At 51.4% G+C, this 26889-nt stretch overlaps 1 protein-coding gene across 1 annotated transcript; it reads right to left on the reverse strand.

Moving 5' to 3' along the window:
* Window positions 1-634: 634 nt before the first annotated feature.
* LOC143376179 (zwei Ig domain protein zig-8) lies at window positions 635-26502 on the reverse strand. The gene is made up of 5 exons (XM_076826133.1): window positions 25237-26502; window positions 12428-12636; window positions 8623-8851; window positions 7654-7953; window positions 635-5400 (listed from the first exon to the last, which is right to left on the reverse strand). The coding sequence occupies exons 1-5, from the start codon at window positions 25295-25297 to the stop codon at window positions 5300-5302; spliced, it is 900 nt and encodes a 299-aa protein (XP_076682248.1). The 5' UTR covers window positions 25298-26502; the 3' UTR covers window positions 635-5299.
* Between the last annotated feature and the right edge of the window lie 387 nt (window positions 26503-26889).

Below are 26889 nucleotides of genomic sequence, written 5' to 3' on the forward strand. Positions count from 1 at the left end.
ATCTAGCCCTTGATTGGCGAGCTGCTAGTGGATCACGTAACCAGACACGAACTAATGAAACTCGTTGGTTTTTCTAGCCCGTCTCGGTTCGTTGGAAAGTTTCCTTTAACGAGGCGATCGATGACGATTCACAGCGAGCTCTCTGGATGGAATCGAAGGTGGAGACCCCGAAATGTCTACCCTTCGAGGTGCACCCTCGTGGTGCCGTAGGTTAGAAGATTCCACGGGGCTGGAGAGGCTGCACTAGAATTCACTTGGTCCCGATGTTTGGTGCTCCGTTCTGGTTAAGGGATCGCCGCCAGGAGCACAGAGGACGCATCGAAGTGGCAGTAACGCGGCGTGAAAAGGTGTCAGGTAGGTCCTAAAGCTCCTTTCAAGCTCGTTAGTTACTTATCAGCGGGGCAAAAGGGTCGCGAGGAAAGTCGGAATAAAGGCTCCTCCAGGAGGGTTGCGCGCTCTGCAAAAGCCGCCGTCCGTCTTCCGGGGATCCTCTCGTTCCCGTTGGCCGTCCTCAAAGACAGAAATCGCGACAAAGGACACGGAGGGAGGCTGAACTCGAACGGAACCGGGTTGGCGAGCTCGCGGAGGCGCTGCCTGCCCGTCGGAAAGTCTTCTGGAAACAGCTGCCAAGCCCTCCTTTCAACGCTTTTATTTAGTAAACATCGTAATGACATAGTATGTACAATAATATACCTATCTAGTCTAACGATATCACTGCGATTACAGATTCTGTCCGTGTTATCATTCTCCCTCTCCTCGATTCTTACGCTCGTCCGCTTCAGCGCCGTCGATTAAGAGCTACAGGTTGCCGAGTGTGTCCGCGACGCGTCGTTTTCGTCGCGTCCCTTCGAATCTCTCTTCTCCAACGGCCGTCTCGCGCTTGGCCGACCTATCATCCGTCGTTGATGCGATAATCGCCGAGGGACCAGCCGAAAGAGAGGCGGCGCGAGGGCGAAGCGGGGCTGGTTTTTGTGCGAATCCGATCGCTCGTACCGATGTCACTTTTCGTTTCTCTTTACTGGGCGAAAACGCCGCCGGCGCGGGAACAAAGTGGCGGACAGGAGGACGCGGCGATTTGTGCACGGTCACCGGAGCGAAATCGAAACCCGGGGTACGACGATCCCTCGCAGCGAATTCTATTCGCGGGTGGAATTCGATTCACGACGGGCCCGGCCAGCCGGAACGAACAAAATCCAAAGAGTTTGTTTCAATGCCGGCTGTTTCTTTGCTTGCTTTGCCCCCCACCCTTCTCCACTTTGTCCCGGTTTGAACGTGCAACATTTACCCCGTTTCGCGTTTCATAAACCCTGCAAAGCGCGATATTTCAGCCTGGAAAAACTTGCGGAGCGCGGATGCGCCGGCTACCCTGAAAGCCAGCCTCCTTTTCAAGCATTTTTGTTACCCATTCAGAAGATACGAACTCTGGATACGTCTTTCGAGGGTCCTCGTTTCCTTCGTCCGATTACCAATTACCTCGCGGCGTGAATAGAAAGTTGGTTACATGCCCGCGGCGCTTCGAGTCGCGAGCAACGGCGGAGGCGAGCATTTTCTTGATTGCGCATCCAGCTCGGTGCTTGAAATTTCAACTGAAATCGAAGATGGAATAATAGAGGTCGTTTTTTGTTTCAGAAATGATGGATTCATCTCGTGCGCGTAATATACAGGAATAACCGGACTCGAAAGACTTCAATAAAAATTGATTGTAACACCGGGAAACCCAGTTACAATGGGGGGACGATATTTGGCGGAACTCTACCTTGTCGAAGCTCCGAAAAAAGCTTCGATACGAAAAAACTGTGGAACGCGATGAAGCTGTGTTAAACTTTGAAATACGCTGCGTCCAACCCGCTTTGTTAACTCCTATAAAAAAAAACAAATAACAGAAACGCGCACCAGATTCCCAGCCCTTTGAAACTTCGAATCGATCACCCCGATAAGTAATAGGATTTTGTGCGGAGTTAGTTAGCAGCGAACACTATTATCAATCGTTAGCGAATGAACAAAACTTCTGATGGGACAACCTACCCTCCCAGTCTCCCTCGAACGCGATTCTTCGCGAAAGATCCGAGGCTTCTGCTTAATGGGCCGCGTTTCATTCGTTACACGTAATTTCGGCTGGGGGAGAAAAATCCCGAAACTTTGACACCTCCACCCTCGGTGTATGCGACTATTTTGTCGAGTTCGCGGCAGCGAGGTGTATCGACTGCTACCTCCACTTCACCCTCGCGAAACTTCCAGAACGCTGGCTGTTCTCGTCGGATCTCGGGGCCGACCCTCCCTTTTCTCACCTCTCTTTCGACTCGCTTTCGCGATGCCAAGTTGGAGAAACGACCGCCACCGTGGTAGGAACACAAAAGTGAGGAGTATTCGATCGGTTTTGCTGCGGCTACGAACCGCAGCGATACTTTCGTGTCGGGCTATCTGCGAGAATATCACATCGAAACACACACAGAAATAGAAAGTGGAAACTGCTCGTCGTGTTTGGCGTGTCGCGCACGGAGTGGATCCGGGCGTAGGTGGTCCGTCAAACTTCCCGCGATCCCGCGACCCTCTCTGCTTTGCAGCCCTTTTGCACAGTGTCACGTACGCAGAGTTTCGACGGGAAGCCTCTTGGAAGGAAGGAAAAATGTACAAAGTAGTAAAAAGTTTGTCAGGGCTCAGAGAGGGGAGAGTTACGTTGAAGCTCGCGGCGCATGGTTTGATGACCACCGATCGGGAGGAACGATCGAGATTTCCGAACTCGGAGGGTGACCATCGCTCAATGTTCGCTGCTTAATCGGAATACCTTACAACACAGATTGCATTTTAAATAAATCATCATACTAAAAAAGTAACACCCGATCTGTACACCCACAATTGTCTGGGCTGAACAGTCAGCTGATCTCACAAGTCGTTCAATATTCCCTTGTGCGAGCATCGTGCAAATAGAGTACTATAAGCATGCGGAATGTAAAATAGACTGCACCGTTCCCAATACGAAGGACTTCCAATAAACCAGCACAGAGGACAAACTATACAAAGTGTCGAGCAAATCATTTTCATTGCCGTGAATGAAAGCAGGGTATGATTTTTGCAAGTGTAGCGCCAATTGTCTGAGCGATGGCAGCAGGTTCACCTTTCAGGCCGCCCCGACGGTCCCTCCCGAAGAAGTTTCGCCTCCGAAATTAGCGGGTGGCCAGGCCAGAACCACTCGGTCCGCGAGACTCGATTTCCACGCGGTAAACGCGATTAGATAGATCCGCTACAGATCCATTGCACACCGGTATCTGGTGAAAGAGGTTGCCGCTTCCGCGCATTTACGCTCGTACAGCCGGCGCGTGACTATCATCACCCGGCCACAATTTATAATACAGACGCTATGTACAGGTTGAGTGTTTGCTCGTCGACGCTAATACCCGATCGTCGAACTGCAAACAGATCTGGCGCACGACGACGTTTGATCGCGGCTTATTAGGTTTCCATTCGAACATCCTGATGTATGTCCTCGTGCACACGCGATTAGTCGAGTTTGCCGAAGCGCGTTCAAGCGTGCAAGCGGAACGACGCTCGCTGTACATCAGCTTCCTCCTCTTTAAAGTCACTACGGAACTTCCCCGTCGCGTTTTCCATACGCGCTCCTTGCTTCCGAGACTCGTCTGCAGACTTTACCAGTGGAGCGCGGCTTTGAGACCGTCGGACAGAATTTGAAAGAATTACTCCCGCCGTACACTCCCCGAGTTTTGTAATTGGTTGTTACAATAGTCTGCCTGTTAACCTGCCAACAGTGGAGAAATTGAATGATCGTTCGAGAGCAGTGATGCTAGGTGTTTGGCAGTCGTTATCGCGTCGGAAGAGTGAATGTATCATCCGTTTCTCGTTAGCATCGCGAGAGCATTTTATTTGCCAAATAACTGGAGCCAGTTAACAGGTTACAGAGACTGTTCAAGAGCCCGATGCTAATAAAATCGAACGGTGCAACGTGCCAGGAATAATTTGTAAAATTTGTCGACCTATTGGTGCCGACGCCGATCGACAAACTGGACAAACGAGCACAGTGAACGAAAATTAGAACGTGACCTACGAAATCCGCGTGCTCGGGACGCGGCGATTGCTTGGGACCTGGCGCGTGCAATAATAATTCCCCCCGTAATTGTTCTCCAACGTTTGCAATTCTGACTGTTAATCGGCTGGAAGGGAATTGCGAGGGTTTTTCGCCGCGATGATGCACGCCCGTTCATTGAAAGCTCCATCAAAGCCCGCCCCGAGTATTAACATTTCTATCATGCGGACCGTCGATATTTCCAGGTCGCGTTTCAGCGTTGCTGTATTTACTCGGGGAATCACAGGATAATTCGAGGCAGTAAACGCGGGCGTTACATGTCGCCTCTGCTTCCACCGCGGAGGCGCGAGACTCGACGGTTTATTAATCGATAGGGACTAGAGATTCCGATTCCACCCGCGGGGAAACTTTCCTCACGGTTCACCGAGTGCCCTCGATCCAACAACCACGGGGCTCGAGCAGTCGAGTCACGTTTTATTTCCCACTGGATGCTGTCTCGCGCTCCCCGCATCATCGAGATTCGGCCGATCGTAAAGCGTACCGCGAGACGGTCGTTCCTCGCCTTTACGCCTCGCGTAAATCGGTTCCCCTCGATACGAATTACCGAGGGTAGCGCGTGGATTCCCCCTCCGTGAAAGGAAACGAGGCGCGCAGAGGCCGGGCCGATCCTCGGCGGACTTCTTCCGGTATTAGCGTCGACGTTCCCTTAACTAAACGCTCCTCGACCGAGACGCGATTGTGGTCGAAGCTCGGGAGACGCGTGCCGTTCATTTCCAGTCTAAAATGCTGGGGACACGATCCATTGAGACCTCTGTGTCATCGGTGCCCCGTCGCGACAGCTCAGAGGGCATCGGTTACAGAGGAAACGCGAAAGTTCTCGGTTCTGTAATCAGTTGAGGGCGAGCGTACGCTCTGCCGCGAAATTCAACCCTTTGCCTGCTCGCCACGTCCTCCAGTGATCACTGACGAACCAGTGAGCGTGTATGGAACTTATCGACGAATGGAAGTTTGCGATGGCTCGCTGTCGCCAAAGTGTGCGAGAGGAGAGGATCTAGGCGTCGCGCCGGTCGGTGGTTAACGCAGAGAGCTAATTTTCGCCCGCGGGATCCAGTAAATTGAGCACGATCGTGTGTACTACCGATCCTTCCCTCCATCTCGTTGATCACGACGAATGGTCGCGTGCACTTAACGAGAGCGTACCCCCCGACCAGGCTCGAACTTGGTCTAAACGGCGTGACGGCGATGCTTCGTGTCGTTCGTTTACACCGACGATATGTACAAAATGATCAGAGACACCAAAAGACAGCTCGAGGATAAAATGGGTCCCGCCGTTCCGGTCTGCATCGCTTCCGGTCGTTCGCCTGCAACAGAAAAGCCGCTCGTTCTCAACCACGCATTTAGCTGCAGCGCGACAGGCAAGAGAGGTTCGCGTTCGCAGGTGAAATTCGGCAGAGAATGCTGGGGGACGACGAACATCCTTCAGCTTCGCGCGGCCCGTTTTACAAATGCCTGGAGACGCTGCTGCCGGAGTTCCCGCTCGTCGTGTTCTTTCCTCGTTAAACGTCGCCCGTGGCGAATGCTTTATGCGAACGATTGAAATGCAATTTCCGCCGCGCCCAGACCTCGCGGGGAGCTCCTCGACCCGTGAACGCTGGACAAATTTGTCGCCAACGATCGACGACCCTCATTGCCCGACCAGGAAACGTCGACCCGGCTCTCAAAGAACAACGGCGTACCGCCAGTGCCGAGGGATTTTTGCCGTTAACAAGGGGGAAACTTTCATCCCGAGTTGTTCGCGTAAATACGCTCGGAAATAGGACGCGGCCGGAGTTTCCGTGGAAAAATCCTCGCGAAGAATTCCGGGGAGCGTAATGAAAATCACGGGAAATTTCGTTCGACACTGCATAAACGGAACTATTCCGCGCTAGCACGATGACAAACATTCGCCGGGCCCGCCGAAGCTCTCTCTCCCTTTAGCGGCGCTCGCTGAATACACACGCGGAACTTCGCTGATGCATAATCGCCGTGTTCCGGTAAGCCGATTGCCGGGTCCCGGATGACAGTGAAATTCGAAATTTTCGGGAGCTCGCGCGCGGCGAAAGGCAACGGGGCGAGCCGAAAAGACGCGCGCGGTAGGTGATTTATGCGGCCGGCGAGAAGCTTGCAGTCGCGTTATCATTCCGGGGCAAATGCTCCGCCGGTAGACGCGGGGGAGGCCGTTTTTGATGCTTCAATCAACCGCGAAGCTCGTTTCCGTTAACGATAGAGCCCCGGCGACTGGGACGTCGGTTTTACTACTCGGAATTGTTTCGTTCCGTTTTTATAACTCCCTCGCAAATCGCCGTCGACGTTTCGCCCGTGTGAACCGCGAGAAGAGACTTGGACCGTAAATAATTCCGCAACGGTTGCAAAAAGAGAATCTAGCGACATCGTTTGTTTGAAAAATGTTGTCCCTTTGCGGCACGGTACACTGGTGCAGTCGCTGGAAAGTGTACCGTACATAGTTAACAAATGTATAAAAAATTCTGCCCCCGGTTTTTACATTTTCAATTCAGCATGGACGTTTCCATTCGCTTCTTTCCGGGCTATAGTCCGTGGCACGTCAAATGGTCGCTCTAGACTGCGCGTGCATCTTACTTACCCGCCACGTTTGCTTAAAAAATCGAAGGGCACAGCGATAGGGTGGTAGCTAAAGCTTTAGGGTACTAGGCAGTCCTTCCTGTCTAAAATGAAGCGTTTCTGTTTCAATTAATTACAAAGAAACAAATTGAAACTGAGACTTGTTCTTTGGCACGAAGTTTATTAACATTATAAGCTTTAAAAGAACTTGTTTGTTTAGTCAAAAATATGTTTACAGATGGATCATTAAAGAGGCTTTTTAAAAAAAGTTTCTTTTGGTTTGCAGTGATAAATCAAAAGCGGAGGTTCCAATCGATACAAAAGAAATTCGAGAATCATCACAGAATGTGTAGTTTCGGACCAGACCTAAATTAAAGTTAATGAAAACTCTTATTCTTTATGAAAAGAAACTAAAACCCCATTGAGAACCCATTGACGAGGTTTTACCACCCCGCAAGCCCCAAAATATGAGGTCTTAGTTTATTTTTATAAAGAATAAGAGTTTTCATTAACTTTAATTTACGTCTGGTCCGAACTACACATTTTGTGAAGGTGCTCGAATTCGTTTTGAATCGATTGGAACCTGCGTTTTTGAGTTATCACTACAAAACAAAAGAAAGTTGGTTTAAAAATCCTATTTAATGATCCATCTATAGCGTCATATATACTGAATATTTTTTACTAAACAAACATGTTTTTTAAAGCTCATGATGTTAATAAACTTCGTGCCAAAGAACAAGCCTCAGTTTCAATTTGTTTCTTTGTAATTAATTGAAACAGAAATGCTTCATTTTAGACAGGAACGTCTGCCTAGTACCCTTAAGTTTGTAAAGCTTCCGTAGCTACCTGGAGCGACCATTTGACGTATCTCCTCGCACATAGTCGCTTCGAAGGGAACTCAGAGAAAGACCGCACGCAGGTTTGTCGCTGGCGACGCAGCAGCCAACGGCCACGCTTAATCGGGGAGCCCCATAATCGCGGGTGCAAACACTCACCATTCAGGACGTGAACCTTGATGGACGCCGTATTGGCGTTGCTGGGCGTGCACTTGTATTCCCCAGAGTCCGAGGGCTGCGCCGTCTGGATGAGGAGCCACGAGGTGGTTACGTCGCCACCCTTCTCGGTTATCACAGAGACGCCGCCCCTGGGACTGTCGTAGCTCAAGACTTTCTCATTGTAGTACCAGAAGATGTAAGCTGGCGGCTCCGAGCTGAAGTGTATGGCGCACGTCAGGTTTATCGTGCTACCCGCTCCCACGTACAGATCTGGACCACCCAGTATCGTCGCTGTCGGCACTGCGATAAAGAACGAATACTCCTTCTTTCTTTTCCTTCCTCCGCCACACACGTCGACCCCCACCGCGCCGCTCAACCGCCCCGTTCGCGACACCCGCTATTTCGGGTCGATCCTCGAGCAGCTCTCGCACGAGGAGCCTCTCCGAACCGATACTCGTCGAGAGGGCCGAGGATGGTTCAGCGATCCGTGGGCGTTAACGAGCCGAAGCTTGTTACAGGGCCCAAGGTCATTGTAATTGAAATAATGAGGCCTGTGCCGCGGCGATGTCGCGCGCTCCGCAATTAGTCCTCGGAAGTTTCTCTCCGCGGCGTCGTTAACGGCCGATCCGACACGTTCTAACGCACCCGCGCCGTTATTTCGCGGGACGTTTCGAGAGCAATCGAGAACGCGAAGGTGGGGGGCCTGGCTTCCGATTGACGGCTGATATTCGGTGCAGCGGGCGGTGCTCGTCGGGAATGAATGTGAAGGTGAGCTGGGATAAAATGAGGGTGACATCGGGGGACTGAATTCCTCGTTTCTATAATGACTGTGGATTGATTTCATGCAGGAGATTTCGTGGAACGAGAGGTCTCCGTGTGTCGGATTAGTAAACTCGGCCGCGACAAAGAAGTTCCTCGATGATTCTCCCCCTCGTTGCAATCGATTAATGATCGTTGGAAGAGACTTACCGACGACGTTCAAGCGAAACTGATGCGACTTGACGGGGATGGTGGAGATCTGACACTCGTAGAGTCCCTGGTCTCTCTGCTGCGCCCACTTTATGCAGAGAGTCCATTCGGACCACTCGCTGTTTTGGCCTGTGTTTTGTCCGAGGTGCACTTGGAACCGCTGGTCGCTCGTGTACGTGTACGCCCCCGCCGTTAAAATGTGAATGTCCCTGTGCCTGACCCAGGATACCTTTGCAAACGGAATTTCAAAGAGGGGTCAATGATGGTTATCGGCAGAGGGGACGGAGCGATCCGAGTGCTTTCAATAGTCGCGTCTGATCGCTAAGTGAATTCGCCGATAACAGGCCGCGTTTGAAATTCGTCCGATGCCCATTCTCTTATTTAACAGCGTATCTAGAGTCCACGAAAAGGGCTGGGCATCCAGGCGATATCGTTATTAGCGAACGAGGAATTTGACGAACCTTCGCGGCATAAAATGGGAGGCATTCTGCTGGCTCGAGCTGAAAAACAAGCTCTCCAAGCGTGAGCGACGAACAATCTCGAGAATATATTCCGTGAAATTCTTCATAGTGCACCGAAGGCGACACGAATCAATGTTTCACGTTCGTCTCGTCACTCGGTGCCGTTAAATATTTCAAGAAGCGGAGGCGCGAGGTCAGAGAGACTTGCTTCGCTCTCTCCAGTATAATACATAATTCGTCTCGACGAAGGGGACATTTAAACTTCGGCCCTAGTGAACTTTGACGTCTTCGGGGACGAGGACGGTAATTTCATCAGCCGTGTGTGTGCTCGCGGCGACGAGAAAGTAATCTGGTAAACTCCGGGGGCAAGCCTGCCACGGCGAACTAAGCTGCCGTCGCGCGGGTTTACCCAGATTCCGAAACCGTAGCCACCGAGGCGACCAGGTCAGTCGTCCGTTTCAGAATCTGTCTCTACACCGCGAGGAACGATAACGCGCTGCTAATAGTCACTTTCCCGCTCCATCTTCTTGCGCCTTCCCCGCGAAATAATCCCGCGTAATCCTCTCTGCTTGGACGAACCGGGGCAGTGGTCGAAGCCCCTCTCCCGGGGCAATTATTTCGTTGCCTATTGGCGCGAGAAATGAACTTTTACGTCCAACTATTAACCGCGGCAACGGGCGAAGGTAATCGGATGATTCGTTCATCCGGCTGCGTAAATTCAATCGCTCGAAAGGCAAGGCCGAAGCACGGCTCGCCCCGGTGTTCGTATTTAATCAGACTCTGATAAAAGGGGCGCCCTGCCCTTTTGTCTACGGACCACTCCAATGCCAGGATCCATGGAGAGCCAAGTTCCTTTAATTACGTTCTGAACAGGGGACGCTCGGACATAGCGACAGAGGAGGTCCCCTTTTATTCGTTCGAGCTCGACAAAAGTTCGAAACTTCCGGGCGTTGAAGTTTCACGTTCAGCTTGAACATCTTTGACCCTGCAGCAGCTCCTCTTGTTACGACTTTGTCAGCTGCTAAAGAGGCGAGGTTTGCTGGGAAACTTGCCCCGCAAGGCTGGCAAACGTGCACGCGCGTAAACAATCAAGTTTCATTGGATCGCTGGCCAGCGGCGTGCTCGAGATTCGACAAAAACCCTTCACAATACCTGTCACAGCAGCGGCCGGTATTGTAAGCTCGACGTTGGAAATTCGGGTAGGGAAGAGACGCGGTGGACAGCGAATCGATCTCAGTCATTCATCGACCTATCCGCCATAATTCATCCCCCGATGCGAAGCGGAAAAGGCAGCTGTCTGCGACCATCTCGCCCGTGTGCACGCGCGCGCTCGCGCTGGCACCACTTAGCTTATTTACTCGGGCAAGTTTCCGTCTCGCAGCGTCTGGCTAGCTACGTCTGCCGCTACTGCGCCAGGGAACAGAAGCAGTTTAGCGCTCCCGAACTCGGCCATCGAGACTGCGAGGCGGCTGAGACACCAGGGGGGAGCGAAACTACGGGAAGACGTCCAAAATGATGAATGCCGAACGTTAAGCAAAACTGCTGCTAGCGTAACTGCAAATGGACCCGCGTATTGTCTGCCGCGCGAGCTCGCCAGCAGCCCTCCGCACGCTACGATGATCCGCGCTCCTCTTTTTGCCGTTGCTTCGGCGGCGTCTCTGGATCCGTTGAAACGAGAACAGATAAAGATGGATTCGTTCGTGACACGGGAATACTGAATTACCCTCCCGAAGGGTCGCGGGGAATAGGTTTGCAAATTCTAGAAGACAAGTCCGCGGGAATAATTCGACGAAAGCTGGGTCCTTAATTAAATACGACAAAGGCAACACGGTGTCGTAAATAGGGTGTTTCGTAGAAACCACCCTGCTGGAAGTTTGCAGAGAGCAGCACAGGTTGAACAACCACGTCGACAAAGCCAGCTATCTTGATTGCTCTGAATCTTCCGCAGAGTTTGCCGAGCGAGGTAACTGGTATCAATAATTCCGCGCGGGAAGGAATGAAACGCCAAAAGTGTCAGGGACAGCATGCAAAACGGCGAGAATCACGTATCGAGGAAATCCGTGTGACCCAGCAATTCGGACGTCGGGCAAATGGAATTCCACGGCTGACGCGGAACAACGAATGAAATTAAGGTACGTCTGGCCCCGACTGTATAATGAATTCGCTTAATACGGTTTACACACTCGGAAATGCCGAAATTGAACAGCCTCATTTCCATGCTCCCCCATTCCCGGTCCCGTGCCCCTCCCTCCCCCGCGACCTTCGTCCCGATCTTCTCGCGAGCTTCCCCCCGAATCGCCGAACTTGGCCGAGAGGCTGCACGAGTTCCCAGTGATCGAGGAGTGGCCCGATCGAAAGAAGACAGCGCATAATCGGGATCGACTCGGTTTCGAGGTTTTCCCAGGATTTCAATGGCTATTGCAAGAAATTCCGATCTCCAGGCGATTACTGGGGAATGATAATGTCTCCTCCGTTCTATCCCTTGATTGCGAACTTCGAAAGGAAATTCCAGCCCCGAGACGTCCCAATAGGGGAGCCAAGAAGAGCCACTTCCACAGAAATTCATGCTCATTTGTCTGAAAATCGATTCCACAGCCGCGTGCCTCGGCCCGGGAGCGTAAACACGTAATGAAACGGTGTTTCTCGCGGGAGCAGCCGCCGCCGCCTCCGAGGAAACCACTCATCCAGAATCCTCTTAGTTTTATCGCGGCGTAACGTCTGCCACGGACAAACGACATTTTCCGCGGACGTGCGACCGCTAAAGGCTGAGTCGCCTGACGTACAGCAACGTAATAATCTGGGGGCGAGCGTGATCGCGAGGCCGTAATTCGAGTACCGTGTGCTACCCCCGGCATTACTCTCGATCGACCAATAGCTGCAGCGCCGGTACCGCGAGCCGCGATAAAATTGAGTTTCCAGTTGCCTTGAAGGTCGATTAACGTCCAATCGAGCCCGGGCAACTCGATTATTCCTTGCAAATCGCTTTTCCTAAGGTCTTTACGAAGACTGGATTTCATCTCTCACTCTCTCTCTCTCTCTCTCTCTCTCCCGTGCTCGGTCAAGAGTCTATACCGCTCCTTTCTCTGGTAATTACATTTCTGTCACAAATTTGTCGAAACCCCGTGGAATAACGTCGATGGAACGGCGAAAGCATTTTTCTGAAACATTAAACTGTCTCGAGAAATTTTTCGCGTTACGCCGGCCGGAGCCCGGGGCTCGCTCCGCTGCCCGGTCGAATGGAAATAAATGTTCGCGCGGAGGACTGGAAATCTGCCGCGATGGGAACGTACGTACTCGTTCCAGGCGAACGGACAATAACGTGCAACGATGCTGGACTGCCTTACGGTTTTGTCGCCCAAGTTGCGCACCCTACACGTCAGATAAGCGGGCTTCCCTATCAGGGCTGTGACGTTGGTGCTCTGGGAATAGTCGAACGTAGGCTCGGCTTTCGGCTTCAGGTCGGAGGGGTCCACCAGCAGCTGGTTCCGAGGCTTGCTCTGGATCGTGTGCCGATCCATGCTATCTACCGTGCGATCTCCTAAACTGAGCGTATCTGCAACATAAAAGACGGAATCGTCGGTCAGATCGGGCTTCCTGGCAACGCTTTCGCCCAACCCAGTCCCCCTTTGTGACACGATAGCTTCGATCCGAAGGACACGGCGCTAGCAAGTGCACAGGGTGTCCTTGCAGATCGAGTAAACATCTGAATCACTTCGCTTTTACTTTGTTCCTTTTTCGTGCATAAGAACCAATGCCACTGAAAATTTTGGGACAGTCGCGCTTCGGTGGCGTCCTTGTGTGTATCGAATCCTCGCTTGCTTGCGTAACTATTTCACTAGCCACTCAGTTTTTTAGTAAATTGGAAGTGGCTCTGAACCATCATCCAAATGCACTTGCACATTATTCTCTCGTATCTAGAGACATGGTAGGGTCGCTACCGCTATTATTTACTCGAAACACCGCTAATCCAACCTTACCTGAAACTTATTTCATTAATATCTCATCACGCCTGCAATATTTTCTAAATTTAAAGGTATTTTTTTATTATGTAAACCGCATATAAGCTTTCGAATAAGACCAAATTCAATAAAATCGGTCCACGCATGACAGAGATATCGTAATATCGTCTCATGGATCAGTCGGAAACGGTAAGATTTTTCTCGTGCACATTGTTTGTTTCATAGTTGTTAAACTTGCGTACAATTTATCCTTAATTCTGTCCTGTGATTATTACAAAACACCTTTATGTACTTGCAGCTCATTTTGATTTCACATTTTTTTTTATATTATAATTATTATTATCTTCTACTATTTTTATGATTTATTTCTTAATACTCTCTTCTGTCCTCGAATTTTTCATATACTTGGCGTAATTTTCTTACTTTTTTGAAGTTTTTTATGGGGATATTCCTCTACTAGAAAGCGTTTTATGTATCTGTATTTTTATTTAACTGCTTGTCTCGCGAACATAAAACAGTGCTGTGCTGTACAAAGAGCCAAAGCTCGTTTATCTATCGATCTTTACGTACCTATTCCCTCGCTAATCTCCCCCGTGCCCTCCCTCTCTCTCTCGACTTATCGCACCCTCGAATCCGTCCTACTCCATTTGTTTCCCCTGGCCATTTTCCTTCGCCCACTCGCCCCCCTGTCTGCTCCGCGTTGTTCCCTCCCCTTGTCGCCGCGTCAAGAGCGAAACAAGTATTCGACGCGCGGGAATCGCGAGAGCAACGATGCGTTCCGGGCTCGTGCATCCGTAAAGGGGCCAGAACGAGTGTTTTAATAGAGCCCCGAGGAAAATGGAACGCATCCAGGGATAATTTCCGGCTTTCAACCCCCGACGGTGCACCGTGATGCGTGGGTAACGATGAGCCGCAACTTTCGCGAACCACTTGCGCCGAAATTTTGCATACGTTTCCCCCGTAATTGATTTTAAGTGCGACCGGTACATGCCAGCCTCTGTTATTGTAGGCGTACCAGCGGCGACAGATTTAATGCGACTCTAGCTACAGCGGACACAGGATTTCACGTGCGCGTTACCTGTCAAAACGTCCGGATAGCGTTGCCTAAACCCCAACAATGAATTCCTCGCGTCTAAGAACAGAGCGTTTCCTCCGTTTCGCTGTGTCTCCCGTAGCCATTGCTGCTCCCAATCGCCAAGTTGAAAAATACCTAATTCTGAATGCTGTGTAAAACCCCACCTAAATGTGACGCCACCTCGGAATACACAATTGGACGAAGCTACCCGAGAAGAGTAGATACACGAAGTGAAAGCGTTTCCCTGCGATGTTAGCGAGGAATTCTTTAAAAGGACACAATGTAGATAAGACGAGCGGATCCTTAAAAGTACCTAGTTAAATAAGTTGTTGGGGGGAGGGCAAGAATAGAGCTGCTCGGTGAATAGGAAAGCGCATACAAAGTGCCTATAGCTCTCTCGTCTGCGAACCATAATAGCCGCGGGATGTAGCCACGGCCAGAAGGAGATTGGATGGAATTAGATTAGATCAGAGCTCATTACACTCTAGCTTAAGAGTGAATTAGGTAGAGAATGGGTTGTTGCGGGGGAGGAAAGCCCAGAGGGCTCGTCTCGTCCTCCGTTGTTTTTCTTGTGATCCATCGCAGCGAGGGAAGAGAGAGGCCGATACGCTCGAGACGCGTATGCAGTCGGGCGCGTTATTAATACACACGAACAGAAGGCGACCCTCCTATCGGTGTCCTCTTGCCATGGTAATTTCTCCGCCGCGCAGTCGGCCGTGAGTTACTTTTTCAATCGAGGGAGCGGCCACCCCTCGTGTAACACAGGCGTCGCTTGTCCGCGATATCCACGCCGTGGACGTTAATTCGACCCTTAATTTATATTCACGGAGACGCGTAAACCCCGTACAAGGAGCGCGGGATTATTAATGGCAGCCACTTCGCGGCCGTTAATTGCTTTTCTCTTTCTGCTCCCATCCCCCCTGCAGGCCGCTCACCTGGCCTCTTCCCTCAACCCCGTTTCGCTGGTATTTAAACGAAGCGAGTGATCAGGAGAGTGGCAGCAGGATAAATCCGTCGCGTGCGTGGCCAGGGGTCGACTTCAGATATTTTATGCGCTTTACCTCGGTTTAATTAATTCTGTAGCTGCGACTAAGCCCCCCGGGGCTTATAACGAGCTTTTCTGTGCACGCCAGGGGATACCTCCTTGGCTTTACCACAACTCTCGACCTTCTGCGCTTTCAGCTGGTACATTCGATCTTCCAGCGGAGTTCTGGATCGAGGAACATGGCATAGCTGTAATCCACCTGACTTTTGTTCTGTCCGTCGTCTGGATGGGCCGAATTAGGGATAGTGGAAATTTGATGATCCATGATGTAGCGCAAAGTATCAGGTGTCTTTACAGCGAATCGAGGTCGAGGGAAAGAGGATCTCCAGGCACGTATAATTTACTCGCTATAGTTCCATTTATCTCCGCAGACGCGTGGTAGCAGGCTTCACCTTAGGGGCTCATCAATATTTATAGACAGATGATGGCGATATAATGTTATGGGCTATCTAAGCGCGGTGGCTCGTACAGCCGAGCCGTAACGTGAAAAAATATTCTCCACTTTCCAGAGAGAATTGCGTCCGGAATGCATAGATCTCGCCTCGAGACTGCCACGAAATGATAGTGCATGCGTTGCGTGCAAATGCTCTCGAGCGTGCCCGCAAAAAATCTGAGCACTGGGATCGTTCGTTGAATTATTATTGGCAGCCGCGCTCCGTCTCTGATCCCGCGAAATTGTTTCGAACATTCTCGAGGAACCGCGAACACGCCGTGAGACGGCAAATATCCCTCCGCGAGCGCGGCCGCGATCCAGATATTCGTTTATTCAAATGGCTGGTGTTTGCACGGCGGCCTGGAATATCTGAGCAGCGGATACACTCGAAATGCATTTCATCGAAGCGAGATCTACGACGATCCACAGAGTTGCCGAAGAAACTTGCTCTCGACGCGGGACCAGCCTAATTGCCAGGATGATCGAGCGCGGTTAGCATTCCTTGTCGCCGTTGGGTCGCGTCTAATAGAAAATAACGGCTCCAGCGCCGTGACGGGGATGAAAATAAAATTACTCCCCGCGGTTAGTCGCGATAAATCGCGATGACAATATTCGATGACTTACGGGCGGGTCGCGCGACAAATTGCTGCCCATTCGTTCCCAGCCGGCCGAGAAAAAGCCGGATTCTCTTTCTTCCACGTCGACTTTCGGTAATTGGACTCTCTTATAGCACGGCGTCGTTTGATACGGATGTGAACACGCGCTGTGACAACGAAGCGCGGGGTTAGGAGTGCTCTGTGCACTCGGTGCAATCGCGTTCCTCGGTGCAGAGAGGAAGAAAAGCTCGCGCTGCCGTGCGCCACGTCGAGCAGAAATTCGGCCGCTTTAATTAGTGAAAAAAGTCGCGCAGATCGGACAGAGGTTAGCGAGGAACACATCGAGTGAAATCGTCCTCCCTTCGTCGCGAGCAAAGAGGAATTATCCCGTTGTGTGTCAGCCGGAAAGAAAGTCACGCCGCGGGGAACAGTCGGCGGGAGAGCGCGGATAGATATTGCAACAGCTGCGGTTATTGCTGTATCATGAGGTGCGCGACGATAGTAGGGGTGCATAACGGTGTTCCTCGCCGAGGTAGCGGAGCTTTGAAGATGAGATAGTGATGCGATACGTCTCCCGATATTCCCGTTTTCTTCGCTGCGATCACGCACGATAGTATACTGTGGTCTACCTTTTACCAACCAAACGCGTCGCGCTCCATTGTCTCGCGTGATATGCGAGGATGGGGCTGGTAAATTGGATATATCGTGTCACTTCCATTTAGGTGTCTGAAGGGTAGCAGAGAAGGGCTATTGGAGGGTCAGTGATGATCGATGGGATTCAATAGGTGTGCCTATTTACTTTATTGCTTTAATCGAGGGGACTTCTCCCTCTGACAGCGAGTCTGGACATCCTACGGTGTAAGTGATTTGGACAAGTGGAAGCCCTTGACAAGCTACAAATAAAGAGCTCGGCATAGCACACTCGCCTCGCGATGGTGCTTCATTCGCTCCGAAGGTACTCAAATCTATTCAACAAGCTGCTACGTACTTCGTTCCGCTTTCACAAGTCTGACAACACCACGAAGATAATCTTGTCGCCGCCCCAAGGGGCGCGTGTCGAAGATCGGAATTACTTTCGACTGGAATCCCCGATTCGACTACGTTATTGCCGTACCATGGCCCAAAGGATTTGCACGCGAATCACATTGGCGTTTCGAGATTAAGGTATTTAAGGGACTCTGGGCTGTGGCTTCGTCCCATTCGCATTTCGCCGCAATTTCTAGGCAGAAGGGACCAAATAGGAAGGAGAGAGAGAGAGGGAGAGAGAGAGAGGGAATTCCGGCTTTCGTCGCCGGTGATCTGAATATTTAGATCGTTCTGGACCTCCCGGGAGGGCGACCTTTAGCGGAGCGTGGAAAGATCGTTTTCCTGAGAGTTATGATCTTATCTCGAGCACTTGCTGCTCGTGCTTTCCGGTTGCGTCGCGGGCTAACTCTCCAACGAATTTAACGGAGTGTTCGGGGGACAAGGGATGTGAAACTGAGGGGACTCCTTGAAACCTATTTCGGGCATCTCCTTTCTAAACAATTTTAGGGAATTTTTATAGATTAATGTAATTGCAGGTAAGTATGCCCCACGTTATCAGAATCAGATCGAGCTGTCGTTAGTACGTCACATTCGGGGGAAAAGCCACCCTTTGGAAATTTTAATGAGAACAGGTAGCGCAGCCGGCAATCGAGCTGAATAACTTCGAATAAATTCCGCGGATGATGTGTCTATCGAAAGTTATGTCGGATTGCGATTCTATAGTCAAGCGAGAGGCATTGAATCCGCTCCTTTCAATCCAGGTCCAATCGAACTTCCTTTCAGGAAAGGAATCGAGCACTGAAGAAACACTGCAGGCCCTCTGCAATTTCTCCCAGGATTCGATTCCAAGCACACAGCCCTATGAAACGTTAATGCGAGCGTAACGATAACGTCGGAACGGGAGCAATTTGCGGAGGGAAAAAGTATCGGCGTAATTTCTGGCCCGGCGAGGCGGTTGCAGAACGTAGGTAACGCACACGGTGGCTCTGACACACGATGAAACAAATCTATCGCGGGGCGGCTGAGCTTTGCGATTTAGCGTTGAATTAAAACAGCAAAAAAATAGATTATTGTCGCGACGATAAAACCAGAGACCGGAGGGCGGATTTCCTGTTGCGAACCGATCGTTTCGCAGCACCAAATTCCACAGAATTCAGAGGAAAAGCACAGTAGCCTGGATGGAAGAGGTAGAATTATATGGCCAGCGAAGGAACCCGCGTGGCTTATCGGCGCGAATACAGGTGTCAAGAGAGACCAGTGCATGCTGTTCTTTCCAGGTCGCGATTAATTACATCCTGCCTGCTCACGTGCCTGTTTAACGTAAATCAGAGAATTAAATGAGGCTAGATGAGCCGACGAGCGGGCCCATCGGTCTCGAACAGGCCGAGCCACCGGTAAAGCTCGTCGTCCCGATAAATAAGTTCGATAAGGCGGCGCCTTATCTTTTAAATAGGCGACGTAATTTAATCACGCGTGGGGGCGGTCGGTCGCGTGACCACCCCCCGTCGCAGATTTGTCTCTGCAGGCAGCCCTGGACGCGAGGCTATGCGGCGTTATTTTTTCTCCCCGCCGCAGATTGCAGGAAATAAATAGCGCGGCGTGGAACGCGTACGTGGCCGGGCGGCATAACTTTCGCGGCCCGGCCGCCACCCCTGCGCGGGGGGGCATGATTTGTGGATGGGAACAAGACGCGCGAGCAAAACGACGAGGGAATATTGATATATACGCGTCGCGATAAATTCCCTTGGCTCGTTTCAATTTTCGAACGACGACCGCCGCGCGATGCACTGGCGAGTACTGCCGCGGCCTGTTACGGAGGCACTGTGGATAGTTCGCACGATCGTTACCGCGCTTCAGACGCTTTTCCTGGCGAGGATGTATGCCGGTGCATAAGTTATGCGGGGCTCGAGGGGGCTCGGGGATTCGCGTAATCAGATGACATTGATTTCGACTGCGAGGGGAGTTCTGTTACCCGAAGGAAGTCGGAGATTTACTGCTTTTAAGGGAAGATGAAAGAAGCTGCTTGATAGAAATCCTTGCTCGTTACGCTCGGCAGCACGCCCAAAGGAGAGCATCCCCCGGGGACAGAAGCAGACAGGACGTTACACGTAGACGGTGGTTAGGAACGGGATAACGTTAGTCGTAGTTATCATAAGTGGAGCTATCGTAACCGCTTACGGTACTAAAATGGTTATGCATTCAATGAAATTCAACGAGGTACGCTTACGGTGAATGGCCGTTCGAGTGAACGAAAGGTCGGCTTGCAACTGGGATATTGTGGATGAACGGTGGATCCGTTTCAATTCAGCCCGGCAAACCGTCAGGGGATTACCGAGGGTTTGTAACAACGCTATGGGTCAACCTTAATGGAGACTACATGTTCGAAGTTGAAGTACACGAAGTGAGGATGTTCATCGCTTCAAGTTTGCCCGTCGATGGCTGGAAGCAGACCGCTGGAGGAACGCGAGTCGGGTTCGCGCGATAACAAGGCCGTAGACGTTCGCAGGGCACGTAAATGAAAGCCGCCCGTTTTACAGTCGGAAAAAAAAAAGCGAGGAGTGAAAATAAACCAAGGAAATTTGAATAACAACGACGAGGCGCTTTTGTAATTCATTTGGCCGAACAATCGCTGTCCACTTTTCTAGTCGCGTTATTTGTTTCGTTCGCGCTTTAAAGTTCCGCTGGCTGAGCAATTATAGCAACAACAAACAAACAACTCCCTGTCACCGCGGCTGTACACTCCCGATCTATTGTCAGGGTGTTTTAAATGAACGGCTCCCTCAATTTTCATTTAGGCAACAATGGGAGGAGGAGAACGCTCGTTCTCTGTTCGACGAAAATCGAGTTCACAGCGAGAGGATTCTTAACGATCATTTAACTATTTATTTGAAGAATATTGCCACGCTCGCCGGTGGGAGGAATTTCAAGAGCTGAATGGCCATTTCCCAATCATGGAAAAACCATTTCCCATTCCCTGCCGCGGGTATCGCGTTCCATCCGCAGAATTATTCTGGGAACCACGAAAACAATAACAGAGTAACGAGGAAACTCGAGTAACGAATACCGTAGAATGCCATTACAGTTCCAAAGAAACCGATAACAATGATAAGAGAGCAGTACAGATAATTAAGATCGGCGGAGCGGAAAACGGGAACCGTTACTGTGAACAACATCGCTGCTGCGAAACCCTACCCTGAATCACTTCTGAGAATCACTTCTGAAAAATCCGTCGAACGATAAATCGCCCTATTGCCACGAAGGCGGCCTGTGAGCGTCAGGGAGCGTCTCAACGCACGTCCTCGCAATTTATCGGTGCATAAACTGCATCGTATCGGCTCTATTAGACCTGTTAACGATCTCGGATCAGATTTCATTGCTTCGTCCCGGCTCGAAATGAGCTGAGTCGCCATTGCTCGGCTTGCGCGAGCGAAATAAAGAGAAAAATAATGGGGATGAAGAGAGGCATGCGTCGCTAAGAGAGCGAAAGAGAGAGAGAGAAAGAGAGACAAAGTAGCAGGGAGATAAAAGTAATTAATTAAGGCTCGAAGCCTCCCTCCGTCTTTCCCTCGCGTCCACCCACCCCTGGCTCACCCTTTTTTCTCCCTTCGTCGCGTAAATCCAGCGCGCAAAGGTCGATCCTCCCTGTCTGCCGTGAAAACGAGCCGACGACGCGCGACGTGTATCCATTATAGGATAAGTGGGCCACGTCGCGAAATAATGGAACGGCCATGATTTTGTGAGTTTATCGTCAGCCGTCACGTGACACGGAAATGCAGCTGGGGAAGTGGCGCAGGCTCCCGCGGCTTAAAACGGGTCGAGGGTGCTCGCGCTTAGGCTCGTAATTAAAACACGCCGGAACTTAATGTTTCCTACTCCACGAGGGCTTCGAAGTAACAAGCCTCGCGACTCGCCCGCACACGTGTGCCCGTATTTCTCGCGCACGCCGCTGGAATTTCGGCCGGACCGTCTGACTTGTCAGGCGTTCGACTACTTGTCGCGGTAATCGAGCACTCCGCACATCGCGTATTTATATCGGAGTAGTGTTTCTATCGTCATTCTGCAGGATCAGTACATAGACGCCTCTGAGAATTGAATGACTTCGGGTACATAACAGGCTTAGGTCACGGCACGTGTAAGGTTCAAGAGCAGGTTAGGTATTCGTTATACTCTACTTCGTGCCAGCTATCTCATCCTAATTACTATCATCTAGCAATCTAAATTTCGAGACGAAGGGAAATTAATTACCAAGCACTTTATCTTCATTCCTCTGTCGCGTTTCGTTCGGTGGCTGTGCGGAGGATCGAAAAGGACTTCCGGTACGGGTAACGAGCCCTGCTCCGGGCTACGGGACGCAACTCCCGCAGAACTCGCCGAGGAAGCGGCGTTTTATTATTGCGAGAGACAGAGGAAAAGGGAGAGAGAAGTTATTTCAAGGTTCGTCATACTTTCCGGATTTCGTAGCGGCCGCCGAGATAAAACGATTTCGCCGAGAACGAAGTTTCTGCCCTCGGTTTCTCGGGGGGGAAGTTTCCGGATTGACGGAGCACCCTTCCATCCGCCGAGGGGCGGGTAGCTCCCTTTAAAATAATACCGCTTCCGATCGGCTGGCGGTCGACGCGCGAAACTTCGTTCGAATATGAAATTAGCGGCGATAATGGAAAACGGCCACGTGAAATAGATTCCCCGGGTCGCCAAAGTTTCCCTGCGGGGTCGGCGTCCGCGCTTTTCGCGATTCGACGTCTCCAACTTTCCTAACGACGGAGTTATGACGATGTAATTAAGTCGCTCGGAAGCGAGCGAGTTATACCGATCGTCGCGCGGATAGAATCATTTTATTCCGGGCGTTTCGGCTTCTTCCCGTGCTCGACTTTGCTGGGCGATGGCTGTATTTCTGCTGAGCCGAGAAACAAAGGAGGGAATAATATAATACGGAGGGAGCACGGGAATGTTTCGTTGTTTTTAACCCCCCGGGAAAGTGAAACGAAGTCCTTGCAGTTGCCACCTGGCTAATCCCCGTAATAACCTTTTTTCCCTCTCGACTCGACGCTGAACCGGGTGAATGAAGACCGCTCTTCGCTGTATATTTACCTCATCTAGAAACAACGCACGCAGCGGATCCAGGGGAACAAACGTTGCGTACTTCGCCGGGGAATAAATTTCAAGCACGCAGGCGTGGCCGCGTCGCGTTCTGTTCGCGAGTCGATTTCTTCGCCGGGGCAAAGATATCGCTGGAAAATTATAACGATTCATCCTGATGCAAAGTCACGACCGTTCCTCCCCCCGTGCCCGACGGAAACGGGATAGCCCAACTTATCATCCAGATAAAGGAATCGCGACGGTTCCTTCGTCGACCGAGTTCGATAGCGTGCAGGGAAACTCGGCGGCGACGAAGCGAGGCAATAAGATAAGATTTCCAAGAGTTGTAAGTTTGTTTGCGGACAGTCAGCAGGAAAATCGCGGGAAGACGTGACTACCACCGCATGGCAACAATAGTAATCGCGCACGACCTCTCATAGAATTTGAACAAAGATACAGGTTGTATAGCTTCTTTCCTTCTGCGGTAAATTCAGCTGGATATTCTTCCGTGGAGCCTGAATCCAGCCGAGGGTCAACGGGGATGTTAAATGCTTCTGGAATTGTAATCGAGAATGCGCGAGGAAAAAACGCGTTTTCTATCTGTTCTATCTGGCGAAGCTTTTTGACTGAAAATGCTCTTTTCAATTTGCACTTTTATTGCTCGCGAGAGCGCGGAAATTTGAGCATTTTCGAGACAGAAATTGGAGCAAATTCGAAAGGAAACCTAATCGATTCTGCTGGTACGCCGAAAATTGTTTTTTCCGCGGCGGTTCTTCAATTTCATTGCGCGAATCTTTTTATTGCGTGGTTATTCTACTCGGTTCGCGAGCCAGGAAACCACGTTCTGCGGAATCCCGTGATTGTACAATTTCCTTCTTCGTTTTCTCACCCTGAATGACGCAACGACTTCTACAGTATCCATATGTGCTATTATCTGTTCCTCTGGTCATGCTGTCTAGTACAATTAATTGTCATTTAATCTATAAGTGTCCCACGGGAACGAATACTTATTATCGCTCTCTGCTGGACGCATTTCCCCCGCACTGTTCGGAATCAGTTAGGCAGGCTCGCGTAAAACGGACGGCATGCATAAAATGGACGGGGCTTTATGCCGGCCATTATCATAAAGTTTGTCACCGTGCTACCTTAGCAACATTGCGTCATAGCCTGGAACGTCCCCGCGAACCGACCTCGACGATGCCCTCGTCGCTGCGAATTTCCGCGGAAGCTCATCTCCCCGGCGGATGTAAACGAGATAACCGCCCGTAATTAACGAGCCCGCTACGAAATACATATTTCACGATTGACGCGGTATGTAATTAGAGACAGACGCGCGAAACGGACTCGTCACCGAAATTCAATCGGAACGCGGCCGTTGCGCGTGTCAAAGTCTCCATAAAACGGCGGGATTAAATGAAGCGGAAGGATCGACGCGATTAGCCGCTGTTAATTTTGCGCGATAAAGATAACGCTCGCGCGGAGAAATGTGTCAGTGGGTCGACGGTTTCAGTGCCCCTTACAGAGGCAGTCGTTACTCCCGACGACGCGTTCGCGGAATTAACGCAATCGCGAGTGATCAGGCGTACCGCTTTTACGCAGCAGCGGCCGAGAGGAATTCGCGATACACCGCGCGCCACAGTTACCACCACCGAGAGCACAGTTTTTTGGGTAACGATGTACATACGAAGCGTTAAGAGCACAAAAGGCAAAGCCAACGGGGCGGTTATTCGAGGAAACTCGCCGGTTCTCCGAGGATACGTTGGAGCCTGGCCACTGTGCGCGGCGTTTAATTTCCAGCATTTTCCCCGGCGTTGATATTCGGCGCCCTGTTCGCTGTTGCGAGAAGCTGCGCATTTTTCCCCGTTGCGGTCGAGGGGAAGGCTCTCAAACAAAAGTCCCAATCCGAAGATTGAAGCGCCCTTAAACGCTAACGAGTTGGCTGCATTATGCAACCGTTGCAAATAGCCCGGACACCGGGACAAAGGGAAAGAATCGCTGGAGTTTCTCGCGCCGCGGCTGCAAAGAGTGTTTGTCGCGATCCTCGACCGCCCCGGTGTCGAAACTCGCGCGGCGGCCCGAGACAAGCGTTCAATTTACCGAAGCAAACTTGGAGCCGCGAACAAAGTGCGGGCGTGTGTAGACATCGAAGGAAATTACCGAAGTTGTTCGCCCAGAAGGACAATGGCGTAAACGAGGTGTAAAGCGAACGGCGCGGAGCATCGTCGTCGCGACGACGGTGCTTGAGCCGCGCGTTTCGTGAGCGTTCCGACGCTTGCTCCGCGTAATTAGCTTACGAGATCGATATTAACGGGCCTCCGCAGTCAACGACCACCGTGTCGCTTTTCACGGCCGGAAAGAAAAGCTCTCTCTCTCTGGCTCACCCTGGCTCTCTCCTCGTGTGTATCATTCCGCAGAGGAGGAAGGCTGACTTATGAATAATGCATACGATAAATTCGCGTCGCACGCACGCATGCACGCCGGTAATTCCATTAGCTGTGCCATTTCGTCGCTCGATAGCCGCTACGTATTCGGTCCAACTGTTCTTCTACCCGACCGTTTGCTGGATCAACGAGCGTTTCGACGCGATTAGGTGCTTCGGCGATCGCTCTGCCAGATTGTTCGTACATCCCCCTGGCGATCTAATAAGTTTTCTACGTCACTTGAATCGCTGCGTTGCCCAAACGCTGCGTTGCCCAAACGCTGCGATAAATTTTAATCTCCACGACGAATTCAACGACGAAGCAAGTGCGACTGATTCTGGGGTAATTGTTGGTTATAGTTTAAGCCAGATGTACTTTGCTATCCAGAAGGTTAAGGTAAGTGCAAGATGGGTCGTTTGTTAGGCCTGGGAAAGGCGAAACGTCACGTCTTTCGCTTCGTACACGTTCGAATGAATAGGTAACGCCTAGCCCGCTCCTCGTTACGTGTAAGTGTCATAATTACCTTCTGTACACATGAAGAGTATGGCAGCAATGGACAGCCTCGCTTGCCACCTCAAAGCCATGTCCACGATTGTTTGATGGCGCGTTCACTTTGGTGCCGAAGCGATTCACATCCTCTTTACTGGATGACTACGCACCGTCCACTCACTATCGACCATATATAACGGCACAGCGCAGGAAATCCTTATGGAGACCGCGCTTTCATCGCGCTAAACCGGACGCACACTGTTCAGCAACAAACCACGGGATCCACAAATCCGGAAAACTCCACTCCGAACACCTCTAGGCTCTAATTGCCGCGGCGTCTAGCGTCGTCGCCTCGGTTTTCCATGAGCCACCGCTTTCTACGTTCACACGCGGCTGGGGACGACCGAGAACACTCGCGGGACCCGACTGTGTTGTCAAAGTTTCAATGATGTCTCCTTACACCGTGACCATCGGCGAATGACACGAGTGGGGGACGCTCGCCGCGAAAACTCTGCGCGTAAACCGTGAAAGTTTCAAGTCGATCGCCGTGTCAGGATGATCCTCAAATCCCTTGAATCATTCGATCGACCGTTCTTCGATCGGTATTCTCTGGTCCCTCCGAATCGGGGATATCGATCGCCGAAATATCCCTCCCGCGGTAAACAGCTCAAAAGAACCTTGCCGAACGCGATCTCCGAGCGAAGTAGAAGTAGCCAAGATGGTCAGACGCGGAGGAGAGCGTTCCTCGCGCGTTCCAGAGGCTAGGCCGCGCGATCACGTTACCCCTGAAGAGGGCTCGGCTTGTCCCGAGATGGGAGCAGCCTCTAACGCGTTGTTAATGGGCTCCAAGTGTCTCGCTAACTCGCCAGGGTATCTTTTAGCGTTCACGGATCCGTCCGCGGCTCCAGTGTCAACAGATCGAAACTTGCTCGTACTTAGATCCTCCGCGGCTCACGGTGGGAAGTGTCAACTGCAGGAGGGTTGTTGTCGAGGGCAGGCCCAGTTCAGGGCCTACACCAGTCCTCCCTTCATCGTTTCACGTGATCGCGCGCGTTAGTCGCGCCTAAAACTCAACTCTCTCGCCCCGCACGAACTTCTCCGCGCACCTCGTTCAAAACTGTTAGCACAACTAGGTCCGTGGGAGCGTTCCCGTGGCGATGGCCGCGCGGCTTCCCCTCATTTCCGAGCCAGTTTAATTCGCTGCTGGAGCGAGGACGGCTATATTCTCAACGCGAATCCCGCGTCTGTGTACGCGACATGGTATATAGAGCGACGCGACACGCACCACGTCTTGATTCGGTGGCAGATTTACCCTGACTGGGGAGATTCTCGGCCGTGGGAGCATGCGCGCTTCCGATCCACCTCCTCTGATGGTGGAAACGCGCAGAGGGTCCACGAGCAGGGTCCGCGCACACGTAAGGTCCTCTCGGCACACCGAGACGTCCGAGGTGCACATATCCACGCCGACGGTGCTCACCGACACCCTCGCGGCCCTCAGCGTAGCTAGTAGCCCTAAGGGTGGCCCGCGTCGGTCACGACGTACGGCTCCGTGTGTCACGGCCAGAAAGTGTGGCTGCTCGTGCGAGGAGTATGGAATCGTGCTACCAAACCCACTGCTATTGTTCTTCCGAGTTACGCCCTCGGTGGACTTTGGGATTTAACGCGTGCCCCACTTAAATTCGAGCAC

This window comes from Andrena cerasifolii, chromosome 14, assembly GCF_050908995.1.
Source record: "Andrena cerasifolii isolate SP2316 chromosome 14, iyAndCera1_principal, whole genome shotgun sequence".
NCBI lineage: Eukaryota > Metazoa > Arthropoda > Insecta > Hymenoptera > Andrenidae > Andrena > Andrena cerasifolii.

Bases quoted from the DNA above. Each gene is read 5' to 3' on its own strand.
- LOC143376179 (XM_076826133.1), bottom strand. From the start codon at position 25,297: ATGGCTTTGAGGTGGCAAGCGAGGCTGTCCATTGCTGCCATACTCTTC. The intron at 7,954-8,622 runs GTAAGTCTCTTC...TCTTTATCGCAG, and splicing joins GTTTCGCTTGAACGTCGTCG to TGCCGACAGCGACGATACTG. The intron at 5,401-7,653 runs GTGAGTGTTTGC...TTTCTGTTGCAG, and splicing joins CAAGGTTCACGTCCTGAATG to GCGAACGACCGGAAGCGATG.